Raw genomic sequence first — 15,919 nt, 5'->3', positions numbered from 1 at the left:
ACGCATATTTCTGTGATTTGCGTCGCACAACTCCCCACATGCGACGCAAATTCGAACTGTGCGTCGTTTCCGTGTCTGTGCGACGCAATTGAAGGGACGCAAATCGTCCTTTTTCTACTAGTGCATAACTAACCAACAAAAAACAGATAACTAAAACTAACAGGGAAGGGGGAAGGAAGGACGCACTATCGGAAAACAAAGGGGGACGCAACGCAACACTAACAGGGGAGGGGGAAGGGGATGTCTTACAACTTTTGTGCGACACAACACTAACAAAAGAGGGGACGGGCGAGGGGAAGCCCTACAAGTGTACCTGATGTAACTAGGGGGATGGGAAGCCAACCAGAGACCACGGGAGGGAAGGGACGCCCAAACCTACTCTAACTGACCACAAAACAGGGGAGGGGGAGGGGGAAGCCCAAGCTCACGACCAGGCGACTAGCTCGCCGACTATGACAAAACTAGGGGGAGACCGACGAGACCACTAGGATTTAGGGGAACTACACTGCGGTGGAGCGACACTAGTAGAGGTGGGGATGAGGAGAGAAAACCTAAGACTGACGAGGTGAGGGAGGAAAAGAACGAAGACTCGACAAAAAAGAAAAGACCTCTGGACGTGCAGGCTCGCCAATGGGTAACAAAAAGGAAGTTGAATTTGAGCTGGTTTCTTTTTTGCAGTTGAGAATGTGGGTAATTTGGGTCTGTAGGGTAATGAGGGGAAATATTTTTGTGCTTGTTGAGGGTTGGTTATGAAGGCAACAGTATTGAGGGGTTGGTTTTCCCAACAAACTTGACCAAATCTAGGGTTTTCAACACTACTTTGGACAAGATTCCCTTGTAGCCCCCCATCAAAAGTGTGAGTTGACTCACCTCCTGCTGACTCACTACCCACATTGCTATTTACCCCACATGTGTCAGTTTCACTCCCTAATATCCACCGCACCCTGCACCAAACACACTCCTACTTATTCCCTCCTCCCTTTGTGGATGAACCACATAAAGATGGAACCATCCATCATTCTCAGGAGCTTGCAAAAACTCATCAATTTCAGCATCACTTTTTATCTGCTTCCTACCATTGTGTAAACTATAACCACGCTTTCTAAACCATATTTCCCTAACCTCATCATACCCTAATTTCACCTTAATCCAATGTACAAACTCAAAACAACATATCTCATCCACATTAGAATGTATTGCAATCCCACAAAAATTACTCACTCCCTTCTCATAAGTTGTCCTATTGTTTATTGTCACAAACTTCCCTCCATAATATAACCTAATGTGAATTGGCTCCATTAACTTATACCAAGTGTCATAAGTGTTTATTCTACCGTTAAACCTGATGCATATAAAGAAACATACTTTAACACAGGTAACACAAGCATAATTCAAACTGTGAAATTAGGCTTTCATTTAGCATTCCATGTCTGATGCTTCCAACAATTAGTAACACACAAAAATTTACAATTACAACACATAAACGTAATTAACATCAAATTATACATAATTAAACAACTATTAACAATTGGGTAATCATGTTGTCCACTAATTAACTATGTTTTCAAAGGAAATCTTTTTTTTACTTTGGGCATAACCTAAAAAGGAATCTTTACCTGGGTTTTTGTATAAGTCTTTAATTGGTCCCCCACTTCTTCTTGAAGATGACGCAACTCTACCTCCTTCCATGGTCAACAAAGGTACAAATTAGAGAATGAAAAGTGCGAATTATGAGCAGGGCAAATCTATTTACTGTTAGAGTAATTGGGGATTTTGAAAGTAAAAAAAAAAAAAACATTCAATGCTTACCTTTTGTCAAGTTGTTGCTGGAATTTTCATCTCTCCATTAATCTCTATTATATAAGCCAAGGGGGAGCTATGGGGTCCTCCTTTAAAAAGTCATTCTTATCCTTAGCTAAATATAAAATTGAATATTCAAATCTTCTACAATATATCCTTTCATAATTTAAAGATTGGGTCAAAATTTGAATGATAAATTAAACTAAATAAGCATTAGTAAATTAACTTAACACAATTAGAAAAATGGTTATTTAATTAAAAAAAATTATAAATTTAAATTGATTATAAGACCTTATATCTAAATGTTCATTACAATTTCTAATCACTTTACATTAGTTTGTGCAACAATAATTTTAAATTATACTTCTAAAACTATATTTAGATAAAATTTATTAAGAAAATACCCTAAAAAATCACACACGCATCACATGCATAAAAGACTAGTTCCCACTGTTCGATCATTCATTGAAGACAGAGTTAAGAGGAAAAAGTGTTAGGTTTTTTTTGTAAGTGAGAGTGTTAGATTTGGAGGGAAATGGGTGGGAAAATAAGGAGGGACGAGTCATGTGCAAGGCACATTGCTCATTTAAGTGGGTCAATGCCGGAATTCGGCCAGTCAACCCACAATTCAGGCCAAAGGTTGTTTCGTGCCAAAAAAAATTAAGTTAAGATTGTGTTTTGCCAGATTGTTTTTTAAAAGATTGTCTTTCGGAAAAAGTAATTTCTAAAATGCTATTTCTAACAAAACAACCCTATTTTTTTTTAACACGAACATGTTAATAACCCACGATTTCGCCCGGGACTAGAAACTAGTTGTGGACTTGTGGTATTAATTTGCGCCTCCGGGCATTACCACGAAGGCATGAACCTTCACATACCCCAAATTAACTTATTCGGGTCTGGACTAGGAAGTCATCAAAAGAACCCATAGTTCAGGGTGATCTCAAACCTAAAGCCCATTGTAAAATCTCTAACAAAAACCCTACATCACAAGCAGCTATAGAAAGAGCTTGAGCAAGAGTGAGAAAGCTTTACAACGCAAACTTAACCAAGAATTAATCTTTCTGAAAAAATTAAGGTAAGAATGCTTTCTACTTCTTTTTTTCCTTCATTTTGTGTAAAGATATTCAATAATTTGTAACTTAATGCTGGAAGAAATTTGTGTTAATGACTAAATAATTAGACATTGATTATAAATTATAAAATTGTTTTTGCTCTGTAATTGCATTTTCTTATTAACATTTGCATTTTTTCCTCCTTACTTTCTTGGTTTTGCAGTGATAATGGCATCAGTAGATAATATCATCGATGTTCCTGAGGTTTGTTTTATTCCTCACCCAGTTTTTATTGTATTTTCTAAAATTTTATTCACCCCTCTCCCATTTTTTATTGTTGGTTGATTGGTATATACTTATACTGATTTTATATTTCAGCTTAAACTCAAAGTTCTAATTTTTTTTGGGTGTAAATAAGTATAAATTTCATTCGACTTTTTTTACTGATAATATGGACTTATTCTGCTTCATAGTACTAAATAAAGTTGAAAATTTAATTGCATTGTAGTCTGAAGATTTTATTGTGAATATTTTCAGTTGTGATGTCTTAGAAAGCATGTTTTATACAACTATGGTGTATTTGTGGGTTATAACTAGGTTAGGGACTTCTTATTTTGTTCTGTGCAGCTGTGCTTACTTACTGGCATTTTGATTCTTTGCACGGTTGTTTTATCAGCTAGCTCCATTCGATCCGACGAAGAAAAAGAAGAAGAAGAAAGTTACTATTCAAGAATTTAATGATGAGAATGTGGAACCATTGAATGATAAGATGGAGAACATGACAGGTATAACTAACTGATTGAATTGACTGTGATGCCATTCGTTTGTGAAAGTAGAAACAAAGAAATATCTTCTTTGAGTAATTTGTTATTGATATTTTTTCATAATATAGCATGATTAGGGTAGAAGATGCAGATCTTATCATACTTATTATAATGATTTTTGATTTGCTCAGTTTCTGATGGAGCTGAAACATCTTTAGCTGGATTGAAAAAGAAGAAAAAGAAGCAAGTAAGTTGCTCTTTTAGCTTCTTGTTATAATTTATGGAACCTTGGTATTTTTTTGAGGTTTAAAGTTATGTAACTCGTAGTTCTTATCTGCAGGTTGACCCAAATCTATATAATGATGATGTTGGTGAAGAAGGAGATGATAATGAAGGTAAGAAAATTTATCCAGTGGTTGGTGTATATATATATATATATTACGTTAATGTGTTGACACTAGATGCTTAGCTTATATTCTGATTGAATGGTTTTAATCGTATAATTTAGGTGAAATTGGAGAAGATGAACAAGGGGATGAAAGTGAAGAGTTGCAATCACCTCAATATCCCTGGGAGGGGACTCTAAGAGATTATGTGTATGATGAAGTAAGCTCCATTACTCACATCCCTCAATTCTTTTTCATTCACTGACTTGTCCTGAGCAATCTACCACTAGTATGGAGTCCTAACCTTGGGTGTTTCTAGGTTGACCTGTGTTGTTGCGATGTATTTTCCTTTGTTTCATACTACTTGATCTTATGATTGATAATTGATTGGTTATGAGGATCTTGTTTCCACCGTGGGAATTACTAGTTAGATTGTATTTTCACCATGTCGTTTATATTTGCATTATGGCTTCTTCTTTCCTTCTTGAATGGTGCCTTTCTGTTTTGTGCTCACATGCAATCTGTTCTTTCGGTCCCAGTTGTGCTACCTTGTATCTTGGAACATGCCCAAGTAATAAACTTTTGGTCATTTTTGCAGCTTCTAGGAAGGGTGTTCAATGTCCTTCGTGAGAATAATCCAGAACTAGCTGGAGACAGACGTAGAACGGTTATGAGGCCCCCACAAGTGATGCGTGAAGGAACCAAAAAGACTGTTTTTGCAAATTTCACAGATCTTTGTAAGATGTGAGTTTTATTGATTTATCTCTAATTCTTTGTAGTTGCTTTAGTTTTATATATATTTTATGTCCATCAATGAATCTTTATGCTTAGTTTCTTATTATGTTATTTTGGTATCCGCGTCTGTATGAGGTATCGTGTCCTTAAAAAATTTTCTTTCCAGGATGCATAGGCAGCCGGAGCATGTAATGAGCTTTCTACTATCCGAGCTGGGAACTAGTGGCTCTTTGGATGGACAACAGCGTTTGGTTGTCAAGGGAAGATTTGCTCCTAAGAATTTTGAAGGGATATTGAGAAGATATGTCAGTAAGTATCGGTATCTAGGCTGTTTTTTATGTGTACATTAAGGTTTTTGTGATTGTTTATTGCCGAGATATACATATAAATTCACTATCGGTTGTCCATGTGGTATGTTTTATAGTTTTTGAAAGATTTGAGGTCTTATCTGGAGAATGTTTTTATCTTGATTGGACAAACCATTTGAAATTTATGTGTTGAATTGCCTATTTCAAGTTCAAAGTGCTAAAGTTCTTTTTTTTTTTTTTTAGTGTGTGTAGATGAATATGTTATTTGCAATGGTTGCAAGAGTTCGGATACCATTCTTTCAAAGGAAAACCGTCTGTTCTTTCTCAGATGTGAACAGGTAATGTTGGTCTTTGAAATGAATTTATTTTCGTACTTCTGTTAAGTTAGTTTGCATACAACTCATTGTTTTTGTAAGTGTGTTTTTAGTGCTAAAATCTTTCTTGTCCCACAGGTACATTTTATGTTAAACTTTCAGTTCTCTGCGTATAAGTTTTGTTCTTAATATTTTGCTTTTCCTGTCGCTCGGGTCATTTTTTAATTGAATTTATATTGATTAAACAAACACATGTAAACCTATCCTATGTCGCTCATCGCTGCAATAATTGTAAGTTTTCAACTGTAATTTTGTCCTATTGTGTCTTCTAAAGCTCTACCTGTTGTATTGACAACTATAGACTCTTATCTTGTTTCTGTTGATTCGATGATTTGCTTGACGCCAGTGATTAGCTGATGAAGTTTGCCGTTATTTTATGACTTCAACACGGGAGATCATGTCTAAGTTGGTCTTCCTATCTTTTTGAGTTTGTACTCCCGCTGTTTCTAATAAATAAAACATTTGCTATTTTGGCCTGTTTCGAAACAACTGAGACATACCTATCTTTTCACGTGGCTCCTTGATTTCTCTTAACCAAAAAGCAACAGTTTCCATTTCTTCCTATTGTGCCATGGGAATTTAATTTTTATTAATGTAACAGAGGGAGTAATAAACTAATTTGATAATTTGTCTCTATTCAGGCCTTTTAAATAATGTCTTCTATGATCCTCTCTCCTCTTTACCTACCCTGTTAAACAAAAATGCATAAGAATATGAAGAGACTGCACGCAATCCCATTTGAAGGGCTAAAACATCATTGAAACTTAAAAGTATTTTGGCGCTTGCTATCGTTCTTGTTAGATGGTTTTTCCAAGACGAGGGGCCTGTGATGATCTTCCAAAATTTTTGCCTACATTGTTTGACATTACAATGATAAAGCTTTATTTGTGTCTGAGGCCTCTCAATAAGACTTAATTATAGATGAAGAGGATTTGCATGTAATGCCATTTGAAGTGTTTTGTGTACAGTTTGACGTATCTTGATGCTCACCAGTGAAACTTTGTTGAATGTTTTTTCCAGAAGGGGCCTGTGATGATCTTTCATATTATGCCTACATTGTTTGACTTGACAATGATAAGATATATATTTTGTGTCTGAGGCCTCCCTATAAGATTAAATTCATAAAAACAAGGAATATGTGTAAATGCTATATTAAAGTTTTGTCGAAGAGAAGGGGCCTGTGATGATTTTTCAAATTTTGCCTACATTGTCTGACTTAACAATGATAAGATTTATATATTGTGTCTGAGGCCTCTCTATAAGACTAAATACATGAGACTAAGAACAATATTGTGTGAATGCTATATATATGTTGAAGATAATGTTGAAATTTGTTTAATGCTCACTAAAAGTTAGTTTGGTGCTGTCTAAGATAAGAGAAGGAGCCTGTGACGATATTTCGAAATTTGCCTACATTGTCTGACGTTACAATGATAAAACTATATTTGTATCTGAGGCTTTCGTGTTTTTGTTGATGGTGCTTATATACATGTTTGGGATTGATCCATAGCTTTGCTTGCTTTTACTTCCCATTTCTTCTCTACATCCCTAAACCTTTCCCAGCTAAACAACACCTGAATAAGAGGATCTTGTTTGCTGATGAATGTAGATTTATAAGTTAGGATGCTACTAGAAATATGTGGTTCACTATCCCAATAGAAATCCATTTGTATTTGAGTCTCAATGTGGTCAAAATTTTTAAAGGTGTGTATATTAAATAGAGGGGAGGGTGTATTTTAGTTAAAAGGCCTGTGATGATCAACATTTTGTCTACATTGTATGATTTTACAGTGATAAAGAAATTTTTGTGTCTGAGGCCTTGCTATATTTGTTTGGATAGTGTGTATCTTGAAGCGTCCATGCTATATGATTGAAAATTTTCTCAATTCCTCAGTCCCCAAGTCCCAACTAAACAAGAAAAAAAGTGCTGGATAGAGACATAGAGTTTTACATGCAGTGGACGTAGTTGCTTTATTTTGGTCGTATTTTAAATAAAATGTTACAACTTCGATTATTGTTGGAAATACATTACCGTCCCACTTGTTTTTTTTACGACTCCCTCTGCTTTAACAAATTTGAAAAATTCGCAATTTATAATCTGTTCTGTTGTGTCACATTGATTAAGAGGCCTGTGATGATCTGTCCATTAATTTTGCCTACATTGTTTGAGTTTACAATGAAAGGAATATGGTGTCTGAGGCTTTCTTAGCATATTTAAAGTTGTGCTTCTCTTGAACGTCAACATAAGCTTGTATGTACGCAGAGTATAACTCTGTTCAATTTTGTTTTACTGAGGATACCGTGATAGTAATATTACCTAAAGCTTGTTGCCTAACAAGACCTTTCATTTGCTTGAATCGAATGTTATCAGGGATTATAATTTTGCCACATGTTTATGATGATTAAAAACTTCCTGGATTTTATTTGCTTAACGACATCTTTTTATGATATGATTGTCTAATATGTTTCGGGATCCAACATGTCACTTGTCTTGAGATTAGTCAATATGAACAGTACTATACTTCTGAGTTGCGGTGGAGATGAGAGTAGTGGATGTAAGATGATATTTACTGGTTTTGTATGGTGTTTGCTCTAGGTAGTTTTGTTTAAGCTGCTAAAAGTTCACCTTTTTATTCTGTGCAAAACATTTAAGTTATGAATAAAAAGGCTGAGAAGTTTGAAGTTGTTAGTAAAGACTAAAGATGGATAACATGTTTTCTATTGGCGCAGTGTGGTTCCGCGCGGTCTGTAGCGCCGGTTAAGCTTGGGTTTGTTGCTCGTGTTGGACGCCGGAGTGCTTCATGATTGTGGACTATGCTCCTCTGTCTGTATTACAGTGCACGTTGCATGAGTTTCAATATATATTCTCATTTTTTGGTAATAAAAGAGTAGATGTGATATTTGATAATTAGGTGGTCAAATAAACTCAATCTTTAAATATCATAAAGTTTAGAGCTTCCTGTAACCAATAGAGGAAAGTAAATAGAGGCCCTGATTTGTAGATTTGACAATTGTATACTTCGAAATTACAGGAATTCAATTGTGTTACGAAATTGGCTGAACTTTTCCTCTTTATTCTTTCGAGCTTTTAGTTTCTTAATAATTAATTCCTCCGTCTCTTAATATACTTTTTATTTTTACATTTGTCAATACACGCTTTGTATCATTAATATCTTTAATTACATATTAGTAAAATCACAAAAATTTAATTTTCATAATATTCTCAATGAGACGAATTAAACAAAGTATAAAAACCTCAGCCCAACATATAAGAAATATAGTCATATAAGGTGATTGTATATTTCTTATATGGGAAAATTTTCTAGAAGATTTTTTGTACTTATGAATAGTGTCAAATAAGTTATAAAATGTAAACGATTTTTCTGTACCTTTGTTCCCCATTTTAACAAGGTTCTAAGTTCTAACCTCTTACTACAAAATCAATAAAAAAACCATTACTAGTGTCACAATTTTTTCTAAATATTCTTATGTTAATAAACTACTCCTCCCGTCCCATAATATAGTGCCTATTTCATTTTTGTTGGGTCAAACTTTAAATCTTTGATCGAATATTCTTATTTGTATATATAAAAAAGCATAGTCATGTGGGATCTTTAGATTCGTCTCAATGTGTAGTTTTATAATATCAACTTTTATATTTTTTATTAATACAAAATTGAAGATATTAAACGTCAAAGTTATATCTTGGAGACCGTGTAAAAAAGAAACAAGCACTATATTATGGGACGGAGGGAGTATTAATTCTATGCAAATGGAGCATTTTTATTATAAGAAGCCATATATACATTTAAGACATTTCTCCTTATTAAACTCTGTATCAAGTGACCTCATACAACACTATCAAAATCCTTGAAATTATCATTCTGCTCCCCAGACCTTGGACTAGTAGCTGGAGAATCCACCAAGGGCATTTTGGTCCATTCATCTGATATATTAGCAACACATTCTTTCCCGCCAACAACTGGTTTAAAACTTGGTTGAATTTCTCTGTTTTCCAACTTCTTCCAGTTGATGCACTTGAACCATCTATGGCTTCTTATCTCGTTTTCGCCTTTCGACCCACTTCCCAGCCTCTTGCTCGGGTCTTTCTGTAGCAGCTGCATGTACAAAAGAAATATGAAACTTTAGGTTAAGAAACTAAGATACATAAGATGAATTTCTAGGGAAGTTGTTCTATAATCTTACCCCTTTTATTAGAGAATGTGCTTCACTTGATAAAAAAGTTGGTAACTTGATCTTGTCTTTGAGTATTTTCTGCTGCAATTTGTACCTGTTACCCCCTCTGAAAGGTAGCTATTACACCAAATACACAAGAAATTATAAGTTACAAACTTCAAATAGACCTGATAAAATTGACTCTATCTAAATAATCAGACTCAGAATCAACCAGCTACCTAATAACCTATTTTGACCGAAGTTTGAAACTGACTCTATCTTCTTGACCAAAAGATTAACGGTATTAGTTAAAGCATTTAATTATCGAGGATAAACTACTTAACAAACCCAACCTCGAACAAAGTAACTCATTACTTGAATATAACTTCAACCATATGACTCGTTCGCCACCTCTAATGATGAATAAACATAATGGATGAGGAAAGAAGGAGGAATATGGTAAAACCTCTCCAGTGAGCATCTCATATAAGAGAATTCCAACACTCCACCAATCTGCAGCCTTGTTATGGCCTTCACCAAGAATGATTTCAGGTGCCATATACTCTGTTGTTCCACACATAGAATTACATCTTGTAGTATCATCAAATTGTTTTGCTAGACCAAAGTCAGTCAACATTATCTGGTCATAGAAGTTAATAAAATCAGTGCTACACTCTCTTGCTATAAAGGCGATGTAAGGGGGATGAAGATTAAACTTACATGGCCATCAGCGTCTAAAAGAATGTTTTCTGGCTTAAGATCGCGGTGCATGATGCCGTTATCATGTAAGTAAGTAACTGCAGAGACTATCTCTGCTGCATAAACTCGACCTAAATCCTCCCTGAAACACAGATTTATTGTACGTCTAAGAAAAGTTGTCCCATCACATAATACAGTTTTCAGTGTATATAGTTCAACTTATAAAAAATGAGTCTCAACTCAGTTGCACTCAAAGACAAAGTCATGAGTCACAACTAATTTTGAATTGCCAGAGTATAACACTTTGAACATAGAAATACAGCACTAGCTAGTGAAACTACATTATCGCGATCTTTCATTCACATTTTTTTTCCACCAAGAACGTTTTTTAAAACTCTTTGACATCCGAATATGGATTGAGGTGATTAAAATTTGGATTCCGAGGTACAAAATATTACCTGAATAAGCCATGTTGAATGAGTTGAAAGAACAATTGGCCTCCATTAACAAAATCTAGCACAAAATACAACCGATACTTGGTCTACAAAAATATAATGAAAACAATTGGCCTGTTGTTAGAACTATTCAAAGCTATGATAATTAGTAGTATAACCAAAGGGATTTAAGCATCCAAATTCATTACCTGAAATGAGTAAATAAGCTTAATAATAAAGGGATGATCAACTTTCTTAAGTATCTCCCTCTCATATTTGATATATTCAACATGATTCTTCTCAATAATCTTGTCCTTTCGAATCACCTTCATTGCATAAATCTCATTAGATACTCCCCTCTTCCGAACTTGATAAACTTTCCCAAACGCACCCTTGCCCACAACTTTAAGCACTTCAAAATCATCAACCCCAATAATACACTCTTCATGAAGATCATCCAAAGATGGGATTTCATGAATTCCATTTCTTTTCGTAGGGTAAATCGACAAATCCTTGAAATCGCAGCATAGGTAAGGATCAATTGAAGGTTGTGTTGGTGGTATTGGACCAAAAACATCAGCAAAATTATGAATACCAACACAATCTGATGCTACAATCACCATCTCTTTTTTGGGTTAAAATTGTGATACAAGGGCTTTTATTCAAGGGATTGTTTGGTTTTTTTTCGATTGAATTAGTCGAAACTGAAGCTAAGGAATGGAATTAGAGTGCCCAAAAAACTTGGAAGTGAGCAAACTAAAACCCAGAAAAAGAAACTGTTTTTGTTTCCCTGTTTGTGGGAAACAATTGATCCTGAACAACTTCTTGAATTCATCAACTTTATTCGATCAAAACTGCAAGCATAAGAACAAAAATCAATATTGATCATAATACTATAATACTACAATACTATTGTTTTCAAGTGATAATTAGTAAATAACAGCAAATAATTCACATAAGTAAGAACAACTTTAAAAGATACAAAAAAAAAAAAAAAAAACACAACCCTAAACAAACAACAATCATCTAACAATTATTCTCTTATTAATAATAAAATTACTCGATTCGCCTTTCGCTTGGCAGTTGGCAAGAATCATGGATTAAAGATGCAAATAAAGCCTCCAAAAATTTCAATCATGAATAAAAATTTTGACCTTTCTTGTTATAATTTTTTTTGCATGTTTAATTTTTCCAACAAAAGTTCTTTAAATAGTTGCATAATAATTTCATGATAATTGAAAGCTAGTAAAGCACAAAATACATTATTGAAAGATGAAAACTTTATTAAGGAAGAAATAAATAAATTTAAGATGATCATATAAGAACAAACATACAATAATTCCATAATCATCACACAAGAAAAAAAAAAAAAAAACTATACCATTGATCAATGTGGTAAGAGAAAAAAAAAAGAATATAAATAAAAAATAAAAGGGAATAATAAAAAAGGGAATTTAAATTTTGTTTTAATTGTATAATAGAATTAAGAATCTCATACCTTTGTTGAGGGAAGCAGGGGAGAAAGATGAGAAGAACAGAGAGGATGCGTAGGCGTTACGCCGCTTAAGAAAAAGGGCACGTAACTGAAATAACGGAATTAGATGCCCACGTGTTTGATTGTGATTTGTTGAATTGATTGTTATTTTGGAAGTGGGATTGTTGTAAAGGGATAATTTTTAAAAATTTGGTGGAATTTATATAGAATCTTTTGTGAATATGTTATTAGGGTTTGTTGAGGAGATGATAAGATTATTGATGAGAGATTTTGGTGTCTTTGATTATTTTCACAAAAACGAAAGTGGCAAGTGTTTTCCTCCACGTTTCTTTAAGGGTTTGCTTTTCTTCCACCACCTTTAGGAGAGGTCAATTATGAGTTTGATTGTTGACTAAGTAGATGTGATAATTAGGGTTGATAATCAGGTCAGGTTGATTCAATTTTAGGTTGATCTTATCTATATTTCAGGTCATTTATCCCTAACCCAAACCCAACCTGATTTTAATTTCAGGTCGAAAATCATAACCCATACCCGATTTTACCGATTTCGGGTTGGCCCGAAACCAACCCAAAATGACCTAAAATGAAATTTAACTATACACGATAAGTTATGAAAATATGGGTTAATGACCTAAAATGAAATTTAGGTGATCCAAGAAATGGGCTTGGCCCAATACAAATAAGAATAACAAAAGATAGGTTGTATAAGTTATGAAAGTCTGGGTTAGTTTCAGGTTGACCCGACCTGAAAATAATCCGACTTCTAAATCAGGTCATTCGGGTTATTTTCAGGTTCGAAAAATCAACCTGAACCTAACTCATTATATTTACAGGTCGGGTTGGGTCGACTCATTTTTTATTTCAGGTCGAAAATCTCAACCCAAACCCGAAATTTTCAAGTCGGATTATCAGGTCGGGTCAACTTTTGCCAGCCCTAGATAAAACTGATCCGATTCGAAGGTAATCTAATGTGAATAACTAAAATTTTACAAAACGTTGTTAAATGTTGTATGCAATTTTCGGTTTTTTTTCCTCACGTCTTGTTAGGTCGTGTTCACTTCAAAAATGAATATCTGAGAAAAATTAGTTATAATGGTAAATATTAGTTTGAAAAAAAGCACATAGGCGTAAGATTAATTTTCAAAATAATTGATAAAAATATCTGACGATTTTGGTGTACCATCCGTCATAAGTTGCGCATCCAATCTTCGTGTGAATAATACTCGTCAATCCTCACTAGGGCAAGTGAATCAAGAGTTAAGAGAGAGTTAAAGCTAAGAAATGAAGAGAGATAAGTGGGTCGGAGTCGTCGGACTATCGAATTGTATGGAATGAAAAGAGACATACTCCCTCCGTTTCATTTTAATCTACACACTTGCACTTTTCATGCATGCCAACGCAAAACTTTGAGGACATATATCTTTAGCTTTGTATTTGTAAAAATTATAAAAAGTACATATTAATAAAATACATGTTATGATGAATCTAACAAGATCCCACATGACTATATTTTCATCCGCGTATAAATCACAAATGATGGTCAAAATGAAATTTGTGAATAGTGTAAAATGTCAAAGTGTGTAGATTAAAATGAAACGGTGGGAGTAGTTGGAAATGTAGAATGATGCATGGTATTTGTAGGGAAACAAATAATAGTTTCATTCATAATGTTTTTCTTCAAGAGACAACCATTTTGAATTCTAATCATCTATTTTAGACGATATATGTATCTCACTCACTTATTATTTCTAGTTAATACTAAATAATGCCTACAACATAAGCAATTATTTATGTTTAAAGAACAGATATATAGATTTGTTTGATAGATAGAACTTCCACCTTACTAGATAAAAGCTAAATAACAATCTTACAACCCGTATTTACATAAAATTATCCGTATTTTTTTTCAAAATCTTCCTAAACTACCCCTCCCTCACTCACTCTCTCCTCCTCTCACTCTCATTCTCACATTCTCTCACATCATACCAACCACCACAGACAACCACCACCACAGGACCACCACCACTGAAACTACCACCACCATCGAAACCACCACCATACCAGAACCACCACCACCGAAACCACCACCACACTGGAACCACCACCACCCTGCGAATTTTTTTTGAAAAAAACCACAAAGGAAACGAAGCATAATTTTATTTCCTCCATGGAGGAAACGAATCAGAACTTTGTTTCCTCTGTGGTTTTTTTCAAAACAAAATTCGCAGGGTGGTAGTTTCGGTGGTGGTTCCGGTGTGATGGTGGTTTGGATGGTGGTTCAAGTGGTGGTGGTTAGTGTGAGGTGAGAGAAAGTGAGAGGAGAGAGAGAGAGTGAGTGAGGGGTAGTTTAGGAAAATTTTGAAAAAAATACGGGCGATTTTATGTAAATACGGGAGGTAAAATAATGTCCAATAACAAACCATATGTTACTAAATAAGATAGAGGGATGGAAGTGGAGCCCACACAACCGCAATTAACAATTCACTTCCCCATCTATCTTCTTTGATAACAAAAGTCGATTTCCTACCATTTTCCTTGAATATTTGTATATACCACATTGAATTGTCATTTCTTTTATAGCGATATTTTCTCTCTACAACTTAATTTTTTTTTTTAATCTAAATTTAACTAAAACAAGAAAATCAAATTCGTACTTTGGTTTTATAGTAAAAAATAATAATACTTGAAGATATGCATACTATAAAATGTGAATATAAAAGAATCCTTAATAATATAAACTAATAACGGAAAATTGATACATCTATCCACCAGATATCGACAAGTAAAAATAATTAACTCTTCTGAGTTAATACCCTACTAATTATTAATTTCTATCTCTAGTGGGTAGACAAATTTTTTTTCCCAACGAAAGAAGTAGATTAGATTAAGGAAAGGAAAGTAAGCAAATAGTCAATTTTTTTTAATAAGATAAGGAAAATTAAAAGCTTAGAAGACCCCCTCACGAGAGGCACTCCTAAAACATACTTCATCTGTTTCTTTTTACTTGCAACAGTTTGACTTTCACGCTTGTCAATGCATAATTTCAACCATCAATAAGTTTAATTACCGATAAATAAAATTATAAAAAGTATATATTCGGAAAATATACATTCAGACGAATCTAACGAGATCCTACATGAATATGTTTTTCCTTAACTATAAATCACCAAACATAAACTAAGTAGAGTTGATGAATAGTGTAAAAGTTAAACTGTTGCAAGTAAAAAGAAACGGAGTAAGTAGCAAATAGCCAATTACAATCCACAATAATGTGATGAAATGAAAATCAATACAAACACGAGTACAGGACATTGAGCAAATTCATACATCATGCTTGGCTGTTTGCTGGAAAGTGCCTCCACATCGTAGCTTGGCTGTTCATAAACACCATCAAGAGGCCAGGTGGCCGAGCAAACCAATTATCCGCAACACTTGGCGGTGGTGAACCCACAAGTCTAACCTTCACCCACGCAGGATTTGAAAGGATCTGCGAATATTTTCAAGAAAATGTGCAATATAATTACTCACTTTTCATTTGGCCCAAATTTCAAGTCCAAAAATTCTGTTAAAAGGTTTGTTCATACCACCTTATTTTCTATGTTCAGTAAGTTCAGATAAAGTTTAATAATAATTAATAAGATATAGTAAGTTTAGGCAAGTTCAGCTCATTAATAATAAAGTTCGACATACTTC

General features: G+C 34.2%; 2 protein-coding genes and 6 non-coding genes across 12 annotated transcripts; 7 read left to right on the top strand and 1 right to left on the bottom strand.

Annotated features, from left to right (window-relative positions):
* Positions 1-2,714: 2,714 nt before the first annotated feature.
* On the top strand, positions 2,715-8,497 carry LOC104887146 (eukaryotic translation initiation factor 2 subunit beta). Of its 3 annotated transcripts, none has more exons than XM_048638207.2 (10): positions 2,715-2,878; positions 3,079-3,119; positions 3,483-3,640; positions 3,811-3,866; positions 3,960-4,014; positions 4,128-4,225; positions 4,604-4,749; positions 4,907-5,049; positions 5,292-5,386; positions 8,153-8,497. In XM_048638207.2, exons 3-10 carry the CDS (start codon positions 3,625-3,627, stop codon positions 8,225-8,227), a joined length of 684 nt encoding a protein of 227 aa, XP_048494164.1. In that variant the 5' UTR covers positions 2,715-2,878; positions 3,079-3,119; positions 3,483-3,624; the 3' UTR covers positions 8,228-8,497. The 3 variants fall into 3 exon arrangements, with proteins under 3 accessions (XP_048494164.1, XP_048494163.1, XP_010670045.2); XM_048638206.2 differs by having other exon boundaries at positions 2,716-2,878; positions 3,532-3,640; XM_010671743.4 differs by having other exon boundaries at positions 2,723-2,878; positions 3,532-3,640; positions 5,301-5,386.
* Positions 6,241-6,324, top strand: LOC125495338 (small nucleolar RNA SNORD34). The gene has a single exon (XR_007271977.1). It is a non-coding gene; the product is annotated as a small nucleolar RNA SNORD34 (small nucleolar RNA).
* On the top strand, positions 6,445-6,527 carry LOC125495339 (small nucleolar RNA SNORD34). The gene has a single exon (XR_007271978.1). It is a non-coding gene; the product is annotated as a small nucleolar RNA SNORD34 (small nucleolar RNA).
* Positions 6,595-6,678, top strand: LOC125495337 (small nucleolar RNA SNORD34). The gene has a single exon (XR_007271976.1). It is a non-coding gene; the product is annotated as a small nucleolar RNA SNORD34 (small nucleolar RNA).
* On the top strand, positions 6,804-6,884 carry LOC125495343 (small nucleolar RNA SNORD34). The gene has a single exon (XR_007271982.1). It is a non-coding gene; the product is annotated as a small nucleolar RNA SNORD34 (small nucleolar RNA).
* On the top strand, positions 7,166-7,244 carry LOC125495340 (small nucleolar RNA SNORD34). Its single transcript, XR_007271979.1, has one exon. It is a non-coding gene; the product is annotated as a small nucleolar RNA SNORD34 (small nucleolar RNA).
* On the top strand, positions 7,547-7,627 carry LOC125495341 (small nucleolar RNA SNORD34). Its single transcript, XR_007271980.1, has one exon. It is a non-coding gene; the product is annotated as a small nucleolar RNA SNORD34 (small nucleolar RNA).
* Positions 8,498-9,184: 687 nt separating the features above from the next.
* LOC104887147 (serine/threonine-protein kinase AtPK2/AtPK19) lies at positions 9,185-12,514 on the bottom strand. Of its 3 annotated transcripts, none has more exons than XM_010671744.4 (7): positions 12,230-12,514; positions 10,941-11,585; positions 10,756-10,838; positions 10,319-10,439; positions 10,065-10,238; positions 9,629-9,736; positions 9,185-9,540 (listed from the first exon to the last, which is right to left on the bottom strand). In XM_010671744.4, exons 2-7 carry the CDS (start codon positions 11,352-11,354, stop codon positions 9,271-9,273), a joined length of 1,170 nt encoding a protein of 389 aa, XP_010670046.2. In that variant the 5' UTR covers positions 11,355-11,585; positions 12,230-12,514; the 3' UTR covers positions 9,185-9,270. The 3 variants fall into 3 exon arrangements, with proteins under 3 accessions (XP_010670046.2, XP_019103497.2, XP_048494162.1); XM_019247952.3 differs by lacking the exon at positions 12,230-12,514 and adding an exon at positions 12,113-12,191; XM_048638205.2 differs by lacking the exon at positions 12,230-12,514 and adding an exon at positions 11,792-12,105.
* Between the last annotated feature and the right edge of the window lie 3,405 nt (positions 12,515-15,919).

Source organism: Beta vulgaris, chromosome 2 (assembly GCF_026745355.1).
Source record: "Beta vulgaris subsp. vulgaris cultivar EL10 chromosome 2, EL10.2, whole genome shotgun sequence".
NCBI lineage: Eukaryota > Viridiplantae > Streptophyta > Magnoliopsida > Caryophyllales > Amaranthaceae > Beta > Beta vulgaris.
Note: the sequence above shows the minus strand (reverse complement) of the source record. Positions and strands in the feature narration are given on the sequence as shown.

Excerpts from the sequence above, each read along its gene's own strand:
- LOC104887146 (XM_048638206.2), top strand. The coding sequence starts at position 3,084 with ATGGCATCAGTAGATAATATCATCGATGTTCCTGAG. Across the intron at positions 3,120-3,531 it reads ATATCATCGATGTTCCTGAG|CTAGCTCCATTCGATCCGAC; the intron begins GTTTGTTTTATT and ends TTGTTTTATCAG. Across the intron at positions 5,050-5,291 it reads GATATTGAGAAGATATGTCA|TGTGTGTAGATGAATATGTT; the intron begins GTAAGTATCGGT and ends TTTTTTTTTTAG.
- LOC104887147 (XM_010671744.4), bottom strand. The coding sequence starts at position 11,354 with ATGGTGATTGTAGCATCAGATTGTGTTGGTATTCATAATTTTGCTGAT. Across the intron at positions 10,839-10,940 it reads AGCTTATTTACTCATTTCAG|ACCAAGTATCGGTTGTATTT; the intron begins GTAATGAATTTG and ends ATATTTTTGTAG. Across the intron at positions 10,440-10,755 it reads ATTCAACATGGCTTATTCAG|GGAGGATTTAGGTCGAGTTT; the intron begins GTAATATTTTGT and ends TCTGTGTTTCAG.